The 25,937-nt window shown below is 35.1% G+C and overlaps 1 protein-coding gene across 8 annotated transcripts in view; it reads right to left on the reverse strand.

Annotated features, from left to right (window-relative positions):
- SPATA5 (spermatogenesis associated 5) overlaps nt 1–25,937 on the reverse strand; it is a 364,152-nt gene that overhangs the window by 313,904 nt on the left and 24,311 nt on the right. For all 8 annotated transcript variants that reach the window (XR_006216792.1, XM_007087586.3, XM_042983951.1 and 5 more), the window contains exon 10: nt 3,523–3,677. Coding sequence is in view for 7 of the 8 variants with exons in the window: in XM_007087586.3 (XP_007087648.2) it covers nt 3,523–3,677 (155 nt within the window). In the remaining variant the exon portion in view is untranslated. The remainder of the gene's footprint in view (nt 1–3,522; nt 3,678–25,937) is intronic.

Consider the following 25,937-nt stretch of genomic DNA (forward strand, 5'->3'; position numbering starts at 1 on the left):
CTTGTGGTCTCCTGATTAATAATGCATTACATTGTAATTGGCAATATTCCCACCTTAGGACATTTCTTTTCAACTTAAATATAACTAGGCAAGTGTGATTTAGAAGTCTTAATGTCACATGCTGAAATCTTTTCTCAAAAGATGCTGAATGCTCAATTTACTATTTAAAAAATGTTCACAATTAACTACCTGCTTGAAACAGGTTTTCTATAGCAAAGTAAGTAGTAAACCTTCTGCAGATATAATTTGGAGATATTTTTGTATATGCGATAGTCTGAAAGCAGAAGAGAAAAATTTTAGCAATCCAATTAAAGAAATGTTGACTTCTCAGGAAAATTTTTACAATCTGAAGTGAGCATAAAAAGCAATGTAAAAAAGTACTTTGACCAGGGCTAATCACCCTGGAGCTCATGAGTAACATCACAGTACACCATGGCCTTAGGCCAAGTAATAAAGTGCCAAATGGAAAATGGCACAAGTCCATGGATTGTAAATACTGTATCAGAAGAAAATAAAGGGGAAAAAAACCCTCTCATTAGAGCAATTAAAAATGCAGTTGTAGTATCAGTTCCTCTGATGAATAAATCAGTTCAGCAATTCCAAAAGTGGACAGCCACTGTTCAAACACATTCTCTATTGGCAGTAATTTTAAATTTAAAAAACTCACTGTATGTTTCTCTAGTTCCTAAACTTTTTTAAACACTGAAGTGTTTTTGGATGGAGTAGCTGGTTTATAACGCTATCACCCGAAATTTTCACATGTGGCATTTGATGAATATGCATTTACTTGACCCATTACATTATGTAACTGTAGCCAATAAAACACAGATAAATACAAGTAAAGATATTCATACCAATGTGCCCAAACTTTAGACCATAAATTCCAAAGAAATGAAAAGCTTCTACTAATCCAACATCAATCATTAATTATTCCATAATTCCATTTGTTAAATTATTCATACTAAATTAGCATGTGCTACTACAGAACTATAGTAGAACCCAAAGTTAAGCTGTAAGTTCATTAGTGAATTCGAAAATGTTTTCGAAAAAACATTTAAAATCACATTAAGCTGCCTAAACTAGAAGCTGGTCCTGAGAGATATTCCTAACTGAGGGCACTGTTTTCCACCTTAATTGACAAAACAATTGTGTTCTATAAGAAGTAAACAAGCATCTTCATCGCTTAAGCTTTTGCTAACTACCATAAAGTTTAGTGGCTCAAAAAAAACAGACATTTGATATTTCTGACAATTCTAAGAGTTAACTGGGTGGTTTTTCTGGTTTAGGTAAACTTCAGTAGGGGTGGGATAGTCTAGCATTGTGTCTGTCAAACGTCTGACAATTGGCAGGATGGCTGAAAGGAGGGAATCTCAGCTAAGAGGGCTCACTTATGCTCCGCATGGTATCTCACCTTCCAGGAAACAAGTACAGATATCACAGCATAACTAATGCAGGGATTCCAAGAGTCGCAAGAAAAGGCAAGCCCTAGGTGCTTTCAAGTCTGCTTGCATCATGATTGCTAATATCCTATAAGCCAAAGCAAGTTACATGGCCAAGTACAAATTCACAGGGTGGAAAACCTGACTCCATCTCTTTTATGGTAGGAGCTACAAAGTTGCAGTGCAAAAAGGGCAAACAGAATGGTGGGAAAAATCTGTAGTCAGTTTATGCAATCTACCACATTGCAAAATGCAGAAAGTATCTGCTCCACATGGTCCATGGCCAAATAAGTTTCCATAATAGCTCTCTTTCACACTTCTTCATATTTAAAAACCCTGAAAAGTCCTACAGCAAAGAAATACAACTGATTTCATTTAAACCAGTACTTCCCAAACATATTTGGCCACAAAATACATTTTCCAAGGAACAGTCCCCTTTAAAAGTGAAAACCAAAAGAACAAAACAACAACAAAAAAAGTGAAAACAAACCCATTGATCTCTCCCCACTATATGGTTCCACACAGTCTATTCCATTGACTTAGTATCTTTATAGTCTCTCTCAGTTTTTTTGTTTGTTTTAGCTTACAGCAATTATAAACCATTAGTTAATGACCAAGAGAACTGTTAATATACACACAATGGGGAAAAGCGTACAAAACTATGTCTGACTCTCTAATACAGCTCTAAGTTTTAAATAATTGTAACGTGTGAGCTTTTACAAGGGAGTATCTCAGAAGCAATAAGACAAACTCAAAAAGAAAAACTAAAGAGGTGATATTATAGAAGCAAAGGGAAAGAGTAGTCACAAAGTTCCATTCTTCCATCAGTGCTCTCCTAAAGTGTCAGAGAGCAATCTATAAACTTTCCTCAAGCTATACCAAGATATAAACACTCCTTATGATCAAGCCAACTTTAACAGCCCATCCCTTACCCCAATACAATGCAGGACACACAATCAATGCTTTGTTTCAATGCCATTTTCTGCAAATATTAATATATTCAAAGAAACATTTCTTTCCTGAATGTTAGGCCTACTTGGGTGATAAGAGAACGTAACAGATGATCCCCGCCCCCCTCTTAAAAGGTAGCTTCTGATGTCCTTATGGTGATTTGATTGTGAACTGTGCAAAGCATGTCAATAATTGAGAAAATGTAAAAGAACCTGAGGAAACACCAGGCATCATAACTTGAAGATTTTTTATATTCTAAAATTAGCCTAGTTGACATTTCCTTATAAGACTAAATATGCAATTAGCATACAACCCAGCAGTTGCACTCGTGGGCATTGATTTTAGAGAAATAAAAACTTACATTTACACAATACCTGCAGACGAATGTTCATAGCAACTTTATTCATAATTGCCCTAAACTGGAAACAGCTCAGATGTCCTTCAACAGGTGAATGACTAAGCAAATTATGGTACAGCCACACCATGGAATACGACTCAGCAACAGAAAGAACAAACTATTGTTGCACATAACAACTTGGATGAATCTCCTTGGAATTATGCTAAATGGGAAAAAACTGATAACAAATGGCTGTATAGTGTATAGTTAGATTTATATAACATTTCTAAAATGACAGAATTTTACAAACAGGTACAGAACAAGGTTAGTATGGTTATGAAAGAGCAAAGCAAGAGATCACTGTGGTAATGGAACTATTCAGTATCTCAATTCCAGTGACAGATACACAAAACTTTGCAAGTAATAAAACTGCAAAGAACTAAACACACACACACACACACACACACACACACACACACACACACAAATAAGTACAAGTAACACTAGAAATCTGAATAAGATCAGTGATTATATCAGCATGAAAATCCTGCTTGTGATAGTGTACTAATTGTTTGCAAGATGTTACCACGCAGGGGGAAAGTGAGTGAAGAATACACAAGATCTCCCTACAGTATTTCTTACAACTGCACTGAATCTCCAATTACATCCATAAAAATTTCAATTAAAAAAAAATTTTTTTTAAGTTTAGCCTGGGTATATTGTCTCTATGCAGTCTCTGTTTCTTTCAGAGTTAAATCAAACAGTGTGGCTAGCATGGGAGTACAAATGACTTACATTTGGTACATCGATTGCTACTTCCCTCATAGCACTGGGCCTGACGTCATTCATCCCTTGTACGAAATCATTCAGAGTAATCTTCACCAGCCCAGCCATCTTGCTATCAGAGAGATTAGGCTGTTTCTTCAAGACTCTCCGTAAGGCATAGAGACCTGCAAAGAGAAAAGTAATACAAGATTTATCTTCTACCCCATAAATACAGACTGAACCATTACCAGTAAAAATAATAATAAACCCAAACTTCACACTTCTAGCATTTCAAATCGTTTGTTTGTGTGTGTATATGAAGGTAGAAGGATAAGGAAGAGGACTGAAAAATGTGGGCGATGAAGGCAAAAATCCAAATGCTTAGTTTGGGCAGTAAAAATATGACAAACTGGTATGAAATATGAAAAGACAGATATTTGATAAACATGAAATAAAATTTACAAAACAACATCTACAAAAAAAGACCATAAAGATTTATCAGAATAGCCTGGGGAATAACACACCTCTTGCCTCTGCCCTTTTTATTAATACATTCAATCCAGAGTTATAGGTTTTGTAAGGTATTGGCAGAACATCTTAAAGGAAATATTCAGTTGGCAGTCGGAAATGTGGTTTTGGAACTCAAGAAAGAATGAGACTTTAGAGCTGTGTGCGTAGACACAAGATCTGGAATTATATAGGAGAGACCTACAAAGACAGGCTAGAAAGGAACAAGGGATGGAAAAATGAGGGCTGAAGGCTCAATCTTAAGGAAGCCCATCATTTGAAAAGCATAAGAAATAACTGGACTCACAAAAGTATAGCCAACTAATCTTTGACAAAGCAGGAAAGAATATCCAATGGAAAAAAGACAGTCTCTTTGACAAATGGTGCTGGGAGAACTGGACAGCAACATGCAGGATGAAACTAGACCACTTTCTTACACCATTCACAAAAATAAGCTCAAAATGGATAAAGGACCTGAATGTGAGACAGGAAACCATCAAAACCCTAAAGGAGAAAGCAGGAAAAAACCTCTGTGACCTCAGACGCAGCAATTTCTTACTTGACACATCTCCAACAGCAAGGGAATTAAAAGCAAAAGTGAACTACTAGGACCTCATGAAGATAAAAAGCTTCTGCACTGCAAAGGAAACAATCAACAAAACTAAAAGGCAACCAACGGAATGGGAAAAAATATTTGCAAATGACATATCGGACAAAGGGCTAGAATCCAAAATCTATAAAGAGCTCACCAAACTCCACACCCAAAAAACAAATAATCCAGTGAAGAAATGGGCAGAAAACATGAATAGACACTTCTCTAAAGAAGACATCTGGGGGCGCCTGGGTGGCTCAGTCGGTTGGGCAGCCGACTTCAGCTCAGGTCATGATCTTGCGGTCCGTGAGTTCTAGCCCCGCGTCGGGCTCTGTGCTGACAGCTCAGAGCCTGGAGCCTGCTTCATATTCTGTGTCTCCCTCTCTCTGACCGTCCCCTGTTCATGCTCTGTCTCTCCCTGTCTCAAAAATAACTAAACGTTAAAAAAAAATTAAAAAAAATAATAAAAATTAAGAAAATAAAAAAAAAAGAAGACATCTGGATGGCCAACAGGCACATGAAAAGATGCTCAACATCGCTCCTCATCAGGGAAATACAAATCAAAACCACACTCAGATATCACCTCACTCCAGTCAGAGTGGCCAAAATGAACAAATCAGGAGACTATAGATGCTGGAGAGGATGCAGAGAAACGGGAACCCTCTTGCACTGTTGGTGGGAATGCAAATTGGTGCAGCCACTCTGGAAAACAGTGTGGATTAAACATAGATCTACCCTATGACCCAGCAATAGCACTGCTAGGAATTTACCCAAGGGATACAGGAGTGCTGATGCATAGGGGCACTTGTACCCCAATGTTTATAGCAGCACTCTCAACAATAGCCAAATTATGGAAAGAGCCTAAATGTCCATCAACTGATGAATAAAGAAATTGTGGTTTATGTACACAATGGAATACTACGTGGCAATGAGAAAGAATGAAATATGGCCTTTTGTAGCAACGTGGATGGAACTGGAGAGTGTTATGCTAAGTGAAATAAGTCATACAGAGAAAGACAGATACCATGTTTTCACTCTTATGTGGATCCTGAGAAACTTAACAGAAGACCATGGGGGAGGGGAAGGAAAAATGAATTGTTCAGGCTTTGATTTATCATTTACTTTAGTCTCTAGACAGAAATACTGAAGTCTACCTACTAATTCTCCAATAAATTTAAAATTAAAAGATGAAAGTGAGCCACTACTGAGTGCATATCAATCAAGAGTTGAAATAAAGGTTTGAGGTAAAGTCATTCAAGTTAGTAAAGACAGTACATTAAATCCAAGCACTTACTTTTGCTTCCTCCTAAATAAAACCCCACTACAATGAGTGTAAAGAGATTTTTATGAAGAAACATAAACCTGGAAGGGCAAATAGGAGAGGAAACAATATAACAGCAACCAAAATTTCAGAAGCTGGATAGCAAATGAATAAGCAGTACTGAATATAACTGACCCAGGAAAGCTGACACACAAGCATACAATGAAAAAAAATCTGAGAGCAACCAGATTTATGCCACAGATGCCCTTCCTATTGACCCCACCCAAATTTAATCAAAAAAGCTCAAAACTTAGGACAGCACAAATCACTTCTAAAAAAAAAAGAAAAAGAAAAAGAAAAATCAGGGTTAGAAACAGAAAATTGGAAGATTAGAAGAGAAGTCTATTAGGAAGTAGTTAGATCATAAAGATCCCCTTCCCAATTTCACAGAGTCAGATGACTTTACCTGTACCCTGTACCCTACATCTGAAGATATATTCTCTAAGCAACACAAAATATTTCTGAATTGAGGGAACACAAAGGACAGTTAAAGACAAGGGAATCATAATGCATAGAGAAACCCATTCTGCTGTTCCCCACTGTTCCTAGGGTTTACAGTCAGGATATACCTGCCCACATGTGAAGCCAAAAAATCCTTCTCCTGGAAAGGTACCAGGCTAAGAGTGACAAAGGCGCACTCAAGGAAAAGGCCCATGCAGAACTCACTACACAGAAGACCACAAGCTCACAAGCTCCAAGAGTTCACAGTACCTAATCAATTTTTAGTAGCAACACTTTCAAATATGAGAAAACACCCAAAGATCACTAGATATCTAAGGACATCTTCTAACAAGCACTATAAAGAACAAAATACATAGAAAAAAAAAAAAGCAACCTAGAAGAACCAGAGATAATGTAAGAAGAAACAAATATAAGAGTGATGCCCTGCAAGATGATTTGGGTAATTTAAGAAATGCAAATAGTTGGGATCTAGAGCAAAATTGCAGCAAGTTTTTGCCTCCCCTCTGCAATAAAGCCAAGGACTATTTTTTTAAACAGAAGTAAACAATCTGCTCAAGATGAGCTTCCAATGAAGTACTAGGATCAAGAAGAGATGCTGAGCAGAGACTGAGATAACCTCAGAGCCCACCATGACCATGCAGAGGTAGCAAGGAAGGGAGCATGCTGTTAGTATGGAACAGTACACAAAACTTGCTACTTCTCCCTTATAATTGCCTTCCTTTTCTATACATTTCTGCCCTATCTGTATTAAATATTTGTTTCCTAAAGCTTAATATTTTCTAATAACAATACTCAGCTTATTAGTTTTCAACCTTTACTTCCTATATAAGAATTTCAGGTTGTAAATTTCCCTGTAAGCACTGCTTTAGCTATATACCACACATTTTGACATAGTTGCATTGTCCAATTCTAAACAGCTTTTCATCTGCATACTATAATTCCAGTAATGAATTATTTAGAATTTTCTAATTTCCAAAGTATAAAATTGTTTAATTTATTGATTTTAACTTAAATGAATTTTGGCCAGAGAATAAGGTCTGTATTAAATGAAATTTTTTTAATTGTAAATTCATAAATGTTCTATGTGTGTCTCAATAGATATGTTTGTTGTTGGTTTCAGTGTTCCAAATATATATCCATTATGTCAAGTCTGTTGATTGTGTTATTCAAATCTTCTCTATCCTCAACCATTGACAGAGATGCATTAAAACTCTCACACTAAAACAGATATTCTGTTCATTTCTCCTTGTAGTTACAGAAAGTTTTGCTTTATACATTTCAAAGCTACCCTATCAATTGCATCAGGTTTAAAACAGTTATGCCTTCCTAATAAATTGAATGGTTTTATCAGTATGTAGTACTCATCTTTATCTGCAGGCATGTTTTTTGTCTTAAAATTACTTGGTCTAATGTTAACATGGCTATCATCTAATCCCTACCAACTCTTTTTCTTGCATTCTTTCAGACTGATTTTTGTTTTGTTCTTTTCACATTTCATTTTGCCTTCTACTAGTTCTGAAGTTATACAGTCTTTTTCTATTATTTTAGTTGTTATACTAGAAATGTTAATGTATGTATTTACATTAATGGAGCACAATTAATCAAAGTAAAGTCAATCATGAGGCTGCCAGGAAATAAATATAGGTAAGTCAGTGAGATAGATATCCCACATTATTCTTCTGTGGAAAGGGTTTTTAACATCCAGGAGAAACATTTGTTTTCTCTATTTGGTTTGTATTATTAGTTCTCTCTATATTTCATTTGTACCTTCTTTTCTCTTTTACCAAAACCACCAATATGTGGTCCTATCTCTTGACTGGTGCTTGGTCTAACTTTATAATCTTAAAACCCTTTTCAAAGAATGAATTTTTTGTTCTTTCATTCCACTGAATCTAACTTTATATTTTTAATTTTCCTCCCCTTTGGATTTACTCTGTTGTTCTTATCCAACTAGTTGAGCTGAATGCAGTTCTTTTTACCCTTCTTATTTCCTAATAAACGTGTTACGATTACATCTTAGAGAAAACTTAAAACGCAGAATTTTTACTAACATTCTGTTTGTTTTTTTTATTTATGTTTATTTATTTTTGAGGGAGAGAGAGAGAGTGTGAGCGGGGGGGCGCAGAGAGAGAGGGAAACACAGAATCTGAAGCAGGCTCCAGTCTCTGAACTGTCAGCACAGAGCCCAATGCAGGGCTCGAACTCATGAAGCATGATATCTATGACCTGAGCCAACGTCAGACACTTAACCAACTGAGCGACCCAGGTGTCCCTATTCTTCTTCTTTTTTTTAAGTGTACTTATTTATTTTGAGAAAGAGCACACGACCAGTGGAGGGGCAGACAGAGAGGGGGAGAGAGCGAATCCCATGCAGACTCTGCATTGTCAGTGCAGAGCCCAATGCAGGCCTTGATCCTATGAACTGGAAGATCATGACCTGAGCTGATTTCAAGAGTTGGGACAGTCAACTGACTGAGCCACCCAGGAGCCCCACTAACATTCTATTCTTAATATTTAATTTGCTATATGACTTCTTTTGAAGCTCACAGAGAGATTATTTGAGTGTTGTCTAATTTAGCTTTCAGGTGTACCACTTACTAAATTATTGACTCTCAGCTTGAAAACATGCTACTATACCCAGCTTTGGAACACTACAAGGAGTTGAGACTGCAAATTACATTTCAGCTCCATCGTAGGCTTTGCCAATGTTAGAGCAAAGCTCTAGAGAGAGACAGCAAAGCTGAAGGGGGAAGAAAGGACTCACTCCCTCCTATTTACATCCCATACATTTCCTATGTGTTTACTATTCCTGTGACTGTCATTCTACCAACTCTTAAGGGACAACAGCACCAACCTAGCAGTGCCACCTTCTAAGAGGTCTGAGTCAGCCTTCAAAGTATCAGGCTACTCTTCAGGGGTCTGAGTAACAGCTCAGGTTCTAGGTTTTAATAATCTCAACCTATGCCCTTTCCCCCCCACCAGACTTAGGAGTGAGAACTGCTTCCTATAGTTGCTACCCTCCTTTCAATTACCTAGTTAACATTTTATAATTTGTTATTCTTTCTATTAAATTTTCTCTGTAAAAAAAAAAACTGGTATAGGGGTACCTGGGTGGTTCAGTCGATTAAGCATCCGACTTCGACTCAGGTCATGATCTCAACAGCTTGTGAGTTCGAGCCCCTAGTCGGTCTCTGTGCTGACAGCTCAGAGCCTGGAGCCTACATTGAATTCTGTGTCTCCCTCTCTCTCCCCTTCCCTGCTGATGCCCGGCTGATTCTCTCTCTCAAAAATAAATAAACATTAAAAAAAAATTTTTAAAAACTGGTATAGGTTCTATCTCCTAACTGGATCATGACAGAAATAACAATCCCATGACATGTTTTTAGAATTTCCCTTTTTCTCTGTCCTCATTATATAGACTGAGGCTTTTATAAGTAAGAGAAAAACCAAATGTTTGGGAGGCTAATATAATCTTGACTTCAAATTAAATATGAATAAGAAAAAAACATTTTTCAGCTAATGGACATGGGGCAAAAGTTCTAAATAAGATATTAGCTATCTAAATCTAACAATATATTTAAAAATCTATATATTCACAGAGTTTTTCTCAGAAATAAAAGGCCAGTTGATCAGAAAATCTATTAACTCCCTATACTGTCTAATTTGAGAATAATTATAATTATTTTTACTGATACAGAAAACCATATTTGATAAGATTCAACATCTATTTATGATAAAAATAATTTAAAACAGTCTTAGGAAAGTATATTTGATTAAGATTATATTCCAGCAATCTTTAGCACCAAACATTACACTTAATGAAAAGACTTTATATGAATTCTCTAAAACTGGTAACAAGACAAGGATGCCAGTATCACTATCACTAGATAATTCAATCGTGGAGGCCGTGGCTATTAAGAATAGAAAAAATAAGGCCACAGCAACTTCTTACTCAACACGTCTCTGGAGGCAAGGGAAACAAAAGCAAAAATGAACTATTGGGACCTCATCAAAATAAAAACCTTCTGCACAGCAAAGCAAACAATCAGAAAAACTAAAAGGCAACCGACAAAATGGGAGAAGATATTTGCCCACGACACATCAGATAAAGGGTTAGTATCCAAAATCTATAAAGAACTTATCAAACTCAACATCCCCCCCAAAAAAAATAACCCAGTGAAGAAATGGGCAAAAGACATGAATAGACACTTCTCCAAAGAAGATATCCAGATGGCCAACCGACACATGAAAAGATACTCAACATCACTCATCATCAGGGAAATACAAATCAAAACCACAATGATATATCACCTTACACCCGTCAGAATGGCTAACATTAACAACTCAGGGAACAACAGATGTTGGCAAGGATGTGGACAAAGAGGATCTCTTTTGCATTGTTGGTGGGAATGCAAGCTGGTGCAGCCACTCTAAAAAACAGTATAGAGGTTCCTCAAAAAATTAAAAATAGAACTACCCTATGACCCAGCAATTGCACTACTAGGTATTTATCCAAGGGACACAGGTGTGCTATTTTGAAGGGACACATGCACCTCAATGTTTATAGCAGCACTATCAACAATAGCCAAAGTATGGAAAGAGCCCCAGTGTCCATCAATGGATGATTGGGTAAAGAAGTTGTGGTGTATATGTGTGTGTGTATGTGTATACACATACATACAATGGAGTATTAGTCAGCAATCAAAAAGAATGAAATCTTGTCATTTGCAACTATGTGGATGGAACTACAGGCTATTAAGCTAAGCAAAATTCGCCAAAGAAAGACAAATATCATATGACTTTACTCATATGAGGACTTTAAGACACAGAACAGATGAACCCAAGGGAAGGGAAGCAAAAATAATATAAAAACACGGAGGGAGACAAAACATAAGAGATTCTTAAATATGAAGAACAAACAGAGGGTTACTAGAGAGGTTGTGGGAGGGTGGATGGGCTAAATGGGTAAGGGGCATTAAAGAATCTACTCCTGAAATCACTGTTGCACTATATGCTAACTTATTTGGATGTAAATTTAAAAACTAAAAAAATATATAAATAAATAAATAAAAGAATAGAAAAAAGAAAAGTGAAAGAATGGTAAAAGGATGGAAAGAGATAAAATTTCCATTACTCACACATGACAATCATCTACCCAGAAAAGCCAAAACAATTAAAAGAAAACTATTAGAATTAATAAGAGTTAAACAAGGCTGAAGACCAAAAAAAAAAAAAAAAAAAAAAAAAATTATCAATATAAAATTTCTCTACACCAAGAAGAACAAATTTAAAATACCATTAAAAAAAAAACCAGCATTCGCAATAATCACAAAACTGATAAATTAACTGGGTATCAACCTACAAGACATACAAGACTTCTATGGATAAATTTTAACAAAGAGAAAAATATGAATAAAAGACATTCTAGGTCCTTGAATGGGATGACAATACCATAAAAATGTCCGTTATATTCAAAACAATCTACTTATTTTAAATGCAATCCCAATCAAAATGTTGATTGCATATCAGCAGGTAAATTAGAATAAATCTTCCCTGAAAACAGTATTAAGGAATTAAGGTCTATATATAACTAAATCAACAATAATGCAAATAAATAAGCAGAATTTATCTTACCAGACATTAAGATATACTACAATTAACAGTATTAAAAATAGCATGTGGGGCATCTGGGTAGCTCAGTCAGTTAAGCGTCTGACTTTGGCTCTGGTCATAATCTCACACATCGTGAGTTTGAGCCCCACATAGGACTCTCTGCTGTCAGCACAGAACCCACTTCATCCTGTGTCACCAGCTCTCTCTGCCCCTCCCCCATTCACATGCACACTCTCTCTCTCAAAAGTAAATAAAAATTTTTAAAATAAATTAAAAAAAATAAAAATAGTGTGTAAAAGTTATAAAACTGGGGCACCTGGGTGGCTTAGTCAGTTAAGCATCCAACTCTTGATTTTGGCTCAGATCATGATCTCATGGTGGTGAGATGGAGCCCTACATTGGGCTTGTGCTTAAGATTTTCTCTCTCTCTCTCTCTCTCTCTCTCTCTTCCCCCCCCACCCCCCCACGCCTCCCCTGCTCATGTACACACTCTCTCTCAAAAAAAAAAAAAAAAAAAAAAAGTTATAAAACTAAAAAGACCACAACAGGGCATAGTTCAGAGACAGATTCATATACATATAATTTAATATATGATAAACTTGTGATAATATATCACAAATCAATGAGGGAAGAAAGCACAGGCTATTTAGTAGCTGACAAATGAATAATGGGAAAATTGGCTCATTGTGTGGATCCATAGGCATTGGGACTCTAATGAGTTTTCCTGGTAGACAACATTTCATACATGCTGTCTCAACTCATTGCTAGAGGAATTACACATGTCTTGTGCTACTTTACTGGGAGAGGACTCTTGGAAGTTTGCACCAGGCTTCCTCCACAACTTGCCCCATGAACCTTTTCCCTTTTTCTAAAATCTACCTTGTATCCTTTGCATTGTAGTAAATCAGAACTGTCAGTATAACTATATGCTAAGTCCTGTGACTCCTGCTGGTGAAGCATCAAACTTGGGCATGGTCATAGGGATCCTGAATATGTAGATAAATATAAATGAATAATTGTATAAAACAATGTTTTGAGGGGTGCCTGGGTGGCTTGGTCGGTTAAGCATCCGACTTCGGCTCAGGTCATGATCTCACAGTCCGTGAGTTCAAGCCCCATGTTGGGCTCTGTGCTGACAGCTTAGAGCCTGGAGCCTGTTTCAGATTCTGTGTCTCCCTCTCTCTCTGACCCTCCCCTGTTCATGCTCTGTCTCCCTCTGTCTCAAAAATAAGTAAACATTAAAAAAAAATTTTTTTAAACAATGTTTTGAGGGTAAAGAGAATCAAAGTGTTCCCAAAGTGTTTGAACAATTCTATATTAATCTTTGATGAGCCAAGGAAATATAATATGTAAGATAAACACTAAAAAACAAGTTAAAATGTATAGCTAAAAAGATAGCAAGAGGAAAATAAAATAATAAAAATACTTGTCCATTTCAAGAGAAAGCAAGACAAGGGTGGGGGACATAGAACAGATGGGACAAATAGAAGACAGGTTAAATCTAACTATTTAAGATAGTACCCAAATTTAAACATAATATGTACTTGAATTGAGACAGCATTAGATGGATTAAAAAAATAAAACCCAAATTTGTGCTATTTACAAAAGATATGTTCTGAAAATATAAAGATAGAAAAGATTGAAAGTAAAAGAATAAAGAAATACCATGCAAACATAAAAATAAAATAATGCTGCTTTATCTACTATCAGACTTTAAGCAAGAGGTATTGCTAGATATTTCAGAATAACAAAAAGGTCAGTCCACCAAGAATGTATAAAATTCTAAATTAATACCTACTTAGTAACAAAAGTCTCACAATATAAAAAACAAAATTAAGCACAGTGAAAGGAGAAATGGACAAATGTGCAACCAAGTTACTTACAGACTTTAACACATTTCCCTCAGCAGCCCAAATTACATATTTATAGATAGACATAGTTACAAGATATAAAAACAAAATTAACCCACTTATCCTAATTGGCATATATAGAAAAAAAATTTCCAAAATAATAAAACAGATTTCAAGTATAACTGGAAGATATACCAAAACTGACACAGGCTGAGACACAAAGCAACTCTGTATATTTCAAGTAATAAAATCAGAAAGCATATGTTCTCTGACCACAGAATTAATAGCAAAATCAGTAACAAAAAGACACCAAAAAATACATAAATATTTAGAAATTAATCAATATATTTCCAAATAACTTATGGATCAAAAGAAAAAATCCAATAAAAATTGTAATTTTTAAAAACTAAATAATAATGAAAATATAACATGAAAATTTGTGGAATGCTGCTAAAGCTGTACTTAAAAAAATAGTAACAGGCATAATGCACATATTAGAAAAGGAAAAAAGACTGAAGTCAATAAGGTCCTCATCTTCTAAAATGAACAATAAAATAAACCAAAAAAGAAAAACAGTAGGAGGGAAATAATAAAGTTAATACAATAGAAAACAAACATACAAATAAAAAATATTAAAGCCAAGGGGCACCCTGGTGGCTCAGTTGGTTGGGCATCCAACTTCGGCTCAGGTCATGATCTCACAGCTTGAAAGTTCAAGCCCTGCGTTGGGTTCTGTGCTGACAGAACCTGGAGCCTGCTTAGGATTCTGTGTTTTCCTCTCTCTCTGCTCCTCCCCTGTTTGTGCCTGTGCACGCTGTCTTTCTCTCTCTCAAAAATAAATAAATATTAAAAGCCAAAGTTTATTCTCTGAAAAGGCTAATAAAACTGAGAAAACTCTGGCATATGAATCAAGGCAATGTGAGAGAAGGCACACATTACCAATATCAATATTGAAATAGGAGACATCACTACAGAACCTACAGATATTGAAAAGCTAACAAGATACCAGGAATAATCTTATAGTAAATAATAAGAAATTTCATATGAACAAATTTCTAGGAGAAATCTTACCAAAACTAACATGCAAACAAAAAAAGTACATAACTGAATATTCCAATAGTTATTAAATAAATTAATTCTGTAATTAAAACTTTAACCACAGACAAAATTCCAAACACAAATGGCTCCACTGGAAAACACTACTATTTAAGGATGAATATAATACTAAGCTTACAAAAACTCTTCCAGAGAAAAAATAAACAATTCCTAAATTGACTCATAAGGCCAGCAAAACCTTGTTCCTCAAATCTGATGAGTGTATTATATGAAAAAAAATTATAAACGAATCTCTCTCATGGACATAGGTACAAATATCCTGAACAAAACATCAGCAAAAATGTAAATATATAAATAAAGGATTATACATCATGACAAGATGGTTATGTTCCAAGAATATGAGGTTGGTTTCATATTTGAAAATCAATCAACACCTTCTCCACATTAATAGAAGATAAACAATAGGATTATCTCAATAGGCACAGATAATATGATAAAAAAAATCAATATTAATTATAAAACAAACTAGGAATAGACAGAAATCCTTTACCAGATTAGCTGCAAAAAACATAGAGTGAATATAATTCCTAACTGGAAAATATTAGAAACTTTCTCCCTAGGATAAAGAATGAGATAAGAATAACTGTTGTTACTGCTTATGTTAAATACTATGTTAGAAACCATAACCAGTGCAATAAAGCAAGAACAAGAAATAATAAGTGTAGAGATTAAAAAGAATGAAATAAAACTGTCATTATCAGCAGACTGTATACATGTAAAGTTATGTAACATCATATACATAGAAAACTCAAAGAATCTACATACACACTATTAAAATAAGTGAATTTAGCAAGGCAGGTAGACACAAAGTCAATACACAAAAATTTACTTTTCCTAGGTAACAGCGAAAAAAACAATTATAAAGTGAAATTTTGATGCCATTTTTAACTGCATTTAAAAAAACCTAAATACCTAAGAATAAATATAATGTATATTTATGCAAGACTTCACAAAAAACTATGAGAGAAATTAAAGACTTAAAATAAGTGAAGAGATCTACCATGTTCATGGATTGTGAAGTTAACCTTTGAACTCTCCTCAGATTGATCTAGAGATTTAAAATTTTCAGTCAAAGTTCAGTTTAGGGTGAAGGGAGCCTACCAAACTCATTTTTCAAGTTATAAGCAAATGTAAAGGGTCGAGAATAGTCAAGACAAACTTGATGAAAAAAAAAAGGAGCACTTACCCTCCAGAAATTAAGGCTTTTAATAAAGCTGATGTGATTAAAATCATTTCAGTATTTTACACAAGGATAAAGAGAGATCAAGGAAACAGAACAGAGAATTCAAAACAAACTCAAATTCTTGATTTATGACAAAGGTACCACTGCAGAGTAGGAAGGACAGACTGTCATTTCATTAACTGGTCTGGTACAACTTATTATCTACATAGAAAAAGTGAGTCAATTATAGATGGTAATGTGAAAGGTAAGACAATAAAGCATCTTTACAATGAAAGAAGATAATATAAAATATTCATGACAGTGGAACTGACATAGATTTCTTAAAGAGGATTCAAAAATCACTAGCCACAAAGGAAAGTACTGATAAACAGGATTGGTTATATTTATATATATATAAATGATATATATATATCATATATGTAAATGATATAAATATATATCATAACAAATATGTAATAGTTACAAACTTCTGTTCCGCCAAAAACTATATGAAGAAAATAAAAATTAGGGTGGAAGGTAGGAAGGCATTTTAAATATATATATATATACACACATACACACACACACACACACACACACACACACACACACATATCTCTGAAGGTCTCATAACTAAATTATCCTAAGAATTCCTACAAATCAATTAATCAATTATTTTTTTTTAAAGAGCAACACGAGAGAAAAATTGAATAGATATTTGAATAGGCATGTCACAGAGGATATCTAAATAGACAACACATACATAAAAAGGTAATCAACATAAGTCATCAGAAAAATAAAACGAAAATGCAGCAATTAAAAACACACCAAATGTCAGAAAGGATGAGATGATACTTGAATTTTCACACACTAGTGTGAAAGAGTAATTTGATATAATCACCACAGAAAACTTTTCACAATACTTATTAATGAGAACAAATACATATCCTGTAACTCAACAATTCCACTACTAGGTATATTGCAAGGAGAAATATGTACCTTTATAAATCTAAAGATACATGCAAGAATATTCACAGCATCATCACTCGTAACATTTATATAGTAGAATACAACAATAAAAATGAGTTATTGCTAGCAGAATAAAATGACAAAACTCTTATACCATATTATGAGTGAAAGAAAACAACACAAAAAGGCGAAACTAATCTATGGTATTAGAAGCCAGAAGAGTCGTTGCTTTTTGGGTTGAGGTGAGGAGTAGTGTATGGGAGAAGATCTGATGGTGGTTCCAGGGCACCAGTAAGGCTTTCTATCCTGGCTTGAGTAGTGGTTACATGAGTGTATTCACTTTGGAAAATTCATGGATCTTATAATTTATACATTTTTCTGTACATATGTCATATTTGAGAAAGGAGTTTTCTTTTTTAAATTAGATTATGTAAAAAGTGAAGCAAAAGGAAAATAAAACTACAAATAAAGCTACAACATAGAAGCTGGTTGAAATAACACTGAAAGCTGGTGGTTTCAGAAATTACAAACTTAAGTCTAAAGTGACTGACTTTAGGTGTGCCTGGGTGGTTCAGCTGGTTAATTGTCCAACTCTTGATTTCAGCTCAGATCATGATCTTCCTGTCATGAGATCAAGCCCCATGTGGGGCTCGGTGCTGGACATGCAGCCTGCTTAAGCTTCTCTCTCTCCTGCTCCCTCTGCTCTTCCCAACTTGTGCAGGCACTCTCTCAAAAAAATAAAGTGATTAACTTCAAATCTAAGCAACCATATATATCTATTCATACACAAAACACACACACACAAAATGAACTTTACCCCTTAGTATTTCACTGCTAAAATATGAATGTAATAATTTTTATTTAGAGCACTTTATCAGAATAATTAAAACCATGATGACAAAGTAAATCAGTAAAAAAGATTCTGTGAATTGTTTATACAGAAGCCTTAATCAGTCTTAGTATCAGCGAGGACTTACTAAAAGTTGATTTGTATGCAAAATATACTACTTTGCAAAATATGGATTGTATATATGATTTACAGTCCTCACAATGAGTATTTATTTGTCAGAATATGTTTATACAAATGGGTGTTTGATATGGGAGCAGGGGTGAGAAAGAAGTAAAGAACAGGACTTGAGGAGAGATAAAAGCATTCCTTATGTTTAAACTGAAAGTATTTTTTTTTATTTTTTTTTTAATTTTTAATTATTTCTGAGTGATAGAGAGAGACACAGCATGATCAGGGGAGGGGCAGAGAGAGAGGGAGACACAGAATCTGAAGCAGGCTCCAGGCTGTGAGGTGTCAGCACAGAGCCTGATGTGGGGCTCGAACTCACAAAGTGTGAGATCATGACCTCAGTTGTACGTTTAACCAACTGAGCCACCCAGGCACCCCCCTTTTTTTTTTTTATAAATATTTAAATTTTGTTTAATATTTATTTTTGAGAGAGACTGAGAGAGAGACAGAGTACAAGCAGGGTAGTAGTGGCAGAGAGACACAGAATCTGAAGCAGGCTCCAGGCTCTGAGCTGTCAGCCCAGAGCCCGAAGCAAGGCTCAAACCTACGAGCTATGAGACCATCACCTGAGCTGAAGTCAGTTAAACACTGAGTCACCCAAGCCCCTCCAAACTAAAAGCATTAAAAAAAAACACAAACAATTCTCAATAAGACAAGCACTATGCTGTACCTGCATTACCTGTTTGCCAACTCAGTTACAGTTCATACTAAAGCAAAGCAACTATCAAAATATTCTATCATAAAGCCACTTAGAAAATATATATGCATTGACCACAAGTTACTCTTTCATAGGCACTCTTCTTCAAAATTAATTCATCTATTCACTCACTCAAAATATTCACTGAGTACCTCCTAAATATAAAGTATTCAACAAATATATTGAGCTCTTACATGTGAGAGTACACAAGAACAAGAAGCAGATAAGCCTCTCATAGTGCTAACAATCTAATAGAGAAGACACATAACAATTACTACAAACTGTGTCAAGTACTTAGACATGGAAAGAACAAAATGGTACAAAAATACATGTCTGAGACATCTAACCCAGTTTTGTGGGATTAGTAACAGTTAAGAGTTAGACAACCCTCACAGAAATCATTTAGCATATTCTTTACTTCACAAACGAAGACAGAGTAAAATGTGTGCCCAACTTCAAGTCATTAGACCTGAAAAATGACTTGATATTAAACTGGTAACATGAGAACTGGGGCCACAGAGGCAGAAAGGTACTAAAGGCAGAGGGAATAGCATATACAAAGGCCTTTGGGGGTGCTGGGGTAGCTTAGTTGGTTAAGCATCCAACTTTGGCTCAGGTGATGATCTCAGGGTTCATGAGTTCAAGCCCTGCATCAGGCTCTGTGCTGACAGCTCAGAGCATAGAGCCTGCTTCAGATTCTGTGTTTCCCTCTCTTTCTGCCCCTTCTCATTCACACTCTGTGTCTCTCACTCTCAAAAATAAATAAACATTTTAAAAAAACAACAAAAAACAAAGGCCTTTGGACAAGAATGAGTATAATCTGAGAGATTATAAGACGCTGTTGAACAATAAAAGACAAAATCCCTGTCCTTAAAAGAGTTCACACTTAAAAATATAAAAGAACATGTTTTAAATAAACCTAAATCCAGCTCTATTAATTTATTTGTAGATAGTGAGAAGATAAAAAATAGCACTGTCAGAAATGGAAAAAGAATAATGGAAAATTACAGATTTGCGAAAGCTAAAAAAAACTTAAGGGATCCAAGAAATTCCTGTCATAGGCCTTCAGATTCTTTCCCAATCTAAGGTTGCATGATTCTAGACTCTATATAGAGCTACTCTACTTTATACAAATGCTATTTGATAATAATGTCCAAGTTGAAACAGAATTTATATGAATTAAATGTTAAATGTATATCAGAGCTTACAAAAATTAAAGATCCCTGGAGCTATCATATTAATGCAACCAATTCTCTGTGGTCCTAGATCTGCCTCTAGCTCAGGTGTCACTTTACATAAAACTTCACCTCTTTGGTCATCTGTTATCTCACTTAGTATTAAATGGAAAAAATAAAATGTATTTTATATAAATTATTTTTTCAGCTTTTAAAATGTTTATTGGACATCAACCATTCTTAATGAGGCCATATTAGAATCTATGCCAAGAAATTAAGTTTTTAAAAACACATGTATTTTTATAAACCAGAAGTAAACAATTAACTAGAGGAGCAAATGGACACATGTACACCATCAGTGACTATAGCTTAGGGCAAGCAATCTATGACATTTCCTTTCCTTACTAAGTTTAAAGTTAATTTTAAAAATGTAAACAAAAACAGAAGCAATATGTCTATGTTCTTAAAAAACACAACTTTGAGACAAAAACAGGTGTAGCTAATTAAACAATAAATTTGTCATTTTGTTTTAATTATTTTATTTTCCAATGCTCTCAAAACTTTTGAGAATGGAAAACAAGACACAATGAAGAAAAGTCAAAATGCTTCAGGCAATCCTAATACCAACACATTCTTTCCAGTCTAAAACATGTTCTCCCCTTAAGCCCCACATCACTGTCCAGATATAATCATTTCTGGACGAGAGCAATTATTCTACATTCATGTTCTTCAAAACCATCTGCTCCAGATTCCATCAACAAACATCATCTCGCCCCACACATATGGAATCTAACAATTTTATACTCTATGCTGACTAAATTATATTATTTTTGAGACTCTGCATTTAAGTCGCTTCACTGGAAGCTAATAATGAACTTAAACTGATCACAGGGCTAATGCTTTTCAGAATTACCACCTACCCTACAGACATTTAATTATGTGAAAGAGTAACATGAAACATGGCATCTGGATCTCAGATTTGAATTGTAAAAGTTGAACATAAAATTTTCTCAGGCACATGAAGACTAAAAGCAACTTTAACAAAATCTATGTCTCCTTTTTTAACACATATTTTCTTCAAAATATCCAAACTACAGACAATTTCTGTTTTATCTGGAGTCTTTACTCTCCCTCAACTTAATATTAGGTATAGACAAGGTGATAAGTATCACTTGATATATCACTGGGAGAGTTCCATTTCTCACTGCTTGTTAATAGAAAAGAAATCAAACAAAACCCTCAAAGAAGGTATTGTGGTTCTTGCTTTATTTATATTTCAAGTGTTTGGTGTAATGTAAGCTGCCTGCAGAAGCCAGGTCTATTCTGAGGCCACTATCACTTTCAAAAGTTGTTTTTAAATGTAATGGCACTACAGAAGGCACACTGGTCTCAAGACCCGAATCCTGGGCCAAGATTTCCCTCACTGCTTGAGCCTTGATAGATCACATAGTCTATCCTCATCCGTGAAATAAGGAAATGTACTAAATGATTTCTGAGAAGGTCTAGTTCTAAAATGTCAGGATTAATTCACTTCACTAGTCCCAGGTTTAACAAACTTTCCTGAAAATATAGCTTTTAGTTCCAAATTTTTAGTGTCAAATTATTCACTTACTTGGCTTACCAAGCTTATTAAAATGCTGACTTAAAAAAAGGGGGGGGAGGGGCGCCTGGGTGGCTCAGTCAATTGGGCATCCAACTTCGGCTCAGGTCATGATCTCATGGCTTGTGAGTTTGAGCCCCACGTTGGGCTCTGTGCTGACAGCTTGGAGCCTGAAGCCTGCTTTGGATTCTATGTGTCCCTCTCTCTCTGCCCCTCGCCATTCACACTCTGTCTCTCTCTCTCCTTCAAATATAAATAAACATTAAGAAAAAAAAAAAAAAAAAGATAGTTGACTAAAGTACAATTCTTCTGCCAAGACAAGTTGAAGATCTATGGCTTGGTAGACTAGAGCAAGGCCCAGATCAGAAAGAAGGAACCAGGAAGATAATGATGGAATATAACCTGATCTGGTTTTGACCTGAGGAGGAAAAGAGGGCACAGATGTGGCAAAGGCAGAGGGCAGGCCTACTATATCATCCCTTTTTTATGGAAGGTACAAAACTCTAAATAATAACATTAAAATTGAAAAAGTAATTCACAAGGACTATCTCTGTTCCCTCAACTTTCAATCACCCCTCAATTTATTGCAGTCTAGGAGCTAGCAACAGGATCCTACTAGAACTACTCTCTTCTAAGGCCATGAAGACTTCCCAGGTAAGAAACTAAGCAACTGATGTCACTCTGGTCAGTCTCTAATACTGTTGTGTTCCTAGCTCCACTACTTATCTCCTGTATGATCTTGTGAGCGTTCCTTAAGCTCTCAGACCTAAGTCTCCTCACCTATAAAACGAAGATAACTTTGTAAGGGATGCAGTGAGTAAAACATGCATTAATACATGTAAGGCACTTCAAACAATGGCTGACACAATGGATTATTGGTAACTAATACAACACTATTTCTAATTACTTCCTCTCTGAAATCTTCCCTTATTTGAGTCAACACTTTTTCAGTTCTCTTTCCAATTCTCTAGCCACTTGCCAGTCCCTGCTCTCTCTTCATTATCATTCTAAAACCTCCCTGATGAATCACAAACACCCAACACACTGTACTGTAATTACCTATTACTCTGCAGTACTTCCTTAGGCATCTTGAGCCCTAAGAAGAGAGGGTCCAGGTCTGCCTTGTTCACTGGGGCAGCCCCAGCACCCAGTGCAGTGTATGGCTCAATAAATAAATAAATGAATGAACTCCAGTCACTCTAAGCGATTTCATTCATTTCAATGGCTTCAGTCACCATCTAATTGCTGACAACTCCCAAATCTAACCAAGGCTCTCTTCATCTCCAAAACCTACAATTCAAGTCCTGCACCTCAGACAATGTAAATATAACAAAGGATGGAGGACCCAGTGAGCAGGAGATGATATCACAATAGTCCAGATAAGAGCAATGGAAACAGCTGTTTTGTTTTTTTTTTAAAGCTCAAATTCTGAATAAATTTTGAAAATCAAGCTTACAGGATCTGACAAAGAAAGAGTAAAATAAATAAATAATAACTCTTAGAAATATCTTATTTAGATAGACTTATTTCACTTTTGTGATTGCTTTAATTAGGAAGAAAAACTTTCCTCAAGTTTCCTACTTTTATACTCTTGGCAAGACAATTAAGAAAACTTTCCACTAGTGAAGTATTTGGTATACATCACTGAGAATTTAAATAGAATCAAAACTACCACCTGTTTTTCTGAAACAAACCATTCAGCTCCAGTCCTTTCAAATAAAAAGCAAAAGTAATATTAAGATATTCAATTCACTGACCAACAACAAAAAAATCCATCTTTTATATAAAATCCACAGTATTTATGCAGTTTTTCCCAGCATCACAAGTAAAACTATCATTAAATATCAGAATTACAAAACATAAGAGAAAATTCATTGTTTCATGAGATTTTGTACCGCATAATTACTTATTTATCCAGCTACAATAATAAAGACATGATCCATTACAAAATGCATTAATGATAATGATAATTGTAATATACAGTACATCGACTTAATTTTGTTGCTCTACTACTGGCCTGCAGCAGACTCACACGCTGGGCAGGGAGGGGAGGGAAGAGATTGTGACTCTGCCTATGTATGATATGAAAGCTCCCAAATTCAGCAAGGAAATCTGGCAGGGAGGGGACCCAAAACAAGCTCTAACACACTATCTCTAGTTTACATTTCTTTTTTTTTTTTTTTTTTTTTTTTAATGTTTATTTATTTTGAGAGAGAGAAACAGAGCATGAGCAGGGAGGGGCAGAGAGAGAGGGAGACACAGAATCTGAAACAGGCTCCAGGCTCTGAGCTGTCAGCACAGAGCTGCTCGAACCCACGAACCACAAGATCATGACCTGAGCTGAAGTAGGATGCTTAACTGACTGAGCTTCCCAGGCGCCCCTCTAGTTTACATTTGTTATTGATGGGCAAGACATTTACTGATCCAAATTCAGGAAAAACTACTTCTCTTTCAAGGTAAAGGATTCTGCCAGATTTCCCTAACATCTCTTGTATTAGGATAACCAAGAATATTTCATAAAACACCAGTATTGCTAAAACCCAAATAATCTTCTATCAGAGAAATGCACACACACAAAATATGAGTTGTTTGTTTTTTTTTTTTTTTTTAAAGAGAGAAAGCAACACTTAACCAAGGGTCTGTAAAATCATAACTACGGCAGCCAGACCACATTTTTAAACCTCATAAGAACACTTAAAAAAAATATATCCTGGTTAGCAGGTGAGAAAACAATTCAAGAAATTAAATGGGTAGTGTAGCATCTGAATCTACAACTCACCACAAGCTTTCCACAAAACCCTATTAGCTCCCTGGACTTTATTTAAAACTACTAAATTTTTGCACAATCAATATTTTTATTCTAACTTAGACAACATTGGCAGAATTCAAAAAATGGTGGAAAATTTGAGAAAAATCCTTTTATAAGAGCTGGACTGTTACATACTTGGTGCGTAGCAGATCCTCCATAAATTGCTGTTGAAATAAGCTAGTGAAGGGTAGGAGAGGGGAGTAATAGATATAAGTATCTCAGAACTCTGGTACAAGACAGATAAAATTTTCCATCTCAAGAAAAGTTATGTTATAGTAATTAGACTCAGTGTTATTACTAGACCTACTTAAGTGTAATAATGACAAAATCATTGTTTAAATGAGAGTTTTAATTCTTCCTGTGATATTATCTTATCAAGGCCCAAATATTTGGTATGAACATGTTGAAATGATATGTAATCAACATGGATGCTAAAGATAAATTCTTAGAATGTGAAGCAAGTACTTCCTTTCACTGTAAACAAAATGACTGAGTTCACTTCTTGAAGAAATCAAGCTCTATTTATATTCACTCTCCTGAAATGGCACAGGCAGCCATAGAAGGACAAGTTTATAATAAATCCCTATATTTGGAAAACATTGTTGCTAAGCATCTTCTAACATTCAGCAGAGTTTATATAATTCATGTCTCTGCTACACAATTAACATTTCATGTTTTCCAAAAAAGTGTGGTATGCTGATCTATGTTGTTAATTTAAAACACTGTAAATTTTGAGGGAATTAATAAAAGGCTAATGCAACTAATTAATTAGAAAGGCAGCCTAATCCTAGGAAAAATACAAACATAGACATTAAATGTCAGGATGTGTCAGAGTTGAGCTTGTAAACAACTTGTCCACTTGAGATAAAACATTTCAAAATGCAGCTGCTCTTTGCTTAAAAAGGTGAGCTACAAAACATTAGGCTTTTAGACAAGTCACAACATATCAAACCACACTCTAGCTCAAAAATTAATTATAAAAAATATATATAACATTTGAAAATAAGTTTCACACCCAGTCCTCAACATTAAACATTATATCTGCTCAGATAAAAGATTGAAGTGTTGAAAGCAACACTACTGTAGTATTTCCAACTTTCATATTCATTATGGAGACAAAGTTAAAAGATATAGAAAATATTTAATAACACTGGAGTAAAAGAGTAGAACAATTAAGATAAACATATTTTAGAAGATGCAGTATCACTCTTACAAACTATGGAATAGCTTATAAACCTATCCTGGAAAAGTATGCACATCTCAATATTCTATAGGGACTTAGATCTTTTGTATTAACAACATCCCACAAACAATAACCTTTAGATTACAAAAACAGTGGGAAACATAATCCACTTAGGTTACATGAAATTCCAAATCATTTTAATGTATGCTATTATTAGACATCTGTGCACCACTCTTTGTTAAAATTGGCAAGGATTCCCTGACTAGAAGGCAGTCCAGGAAGAAGGAAAACCATCAGACAGCCAATGCCCAAAAAACGCAAATACACAGGTCCACAAATCTTAAGCAAGCAAACATTCTAGGAAAAACATA

This window comes from Panthera tigris, chromosome B1 (assembly GCF_018350195.1).
Source record: "Panthera tigris isolate Pti1 chromosome B1, P.tigris_Pti1_mat1.1, whole genome shotgun sequence".
NCBI classification, from domain to species: domain Eukaryota; kingdom Metazoa; phylum Chordata; class Mammalia; order Carnivora; family Felidae; genus Panthera; species Panthera tigris.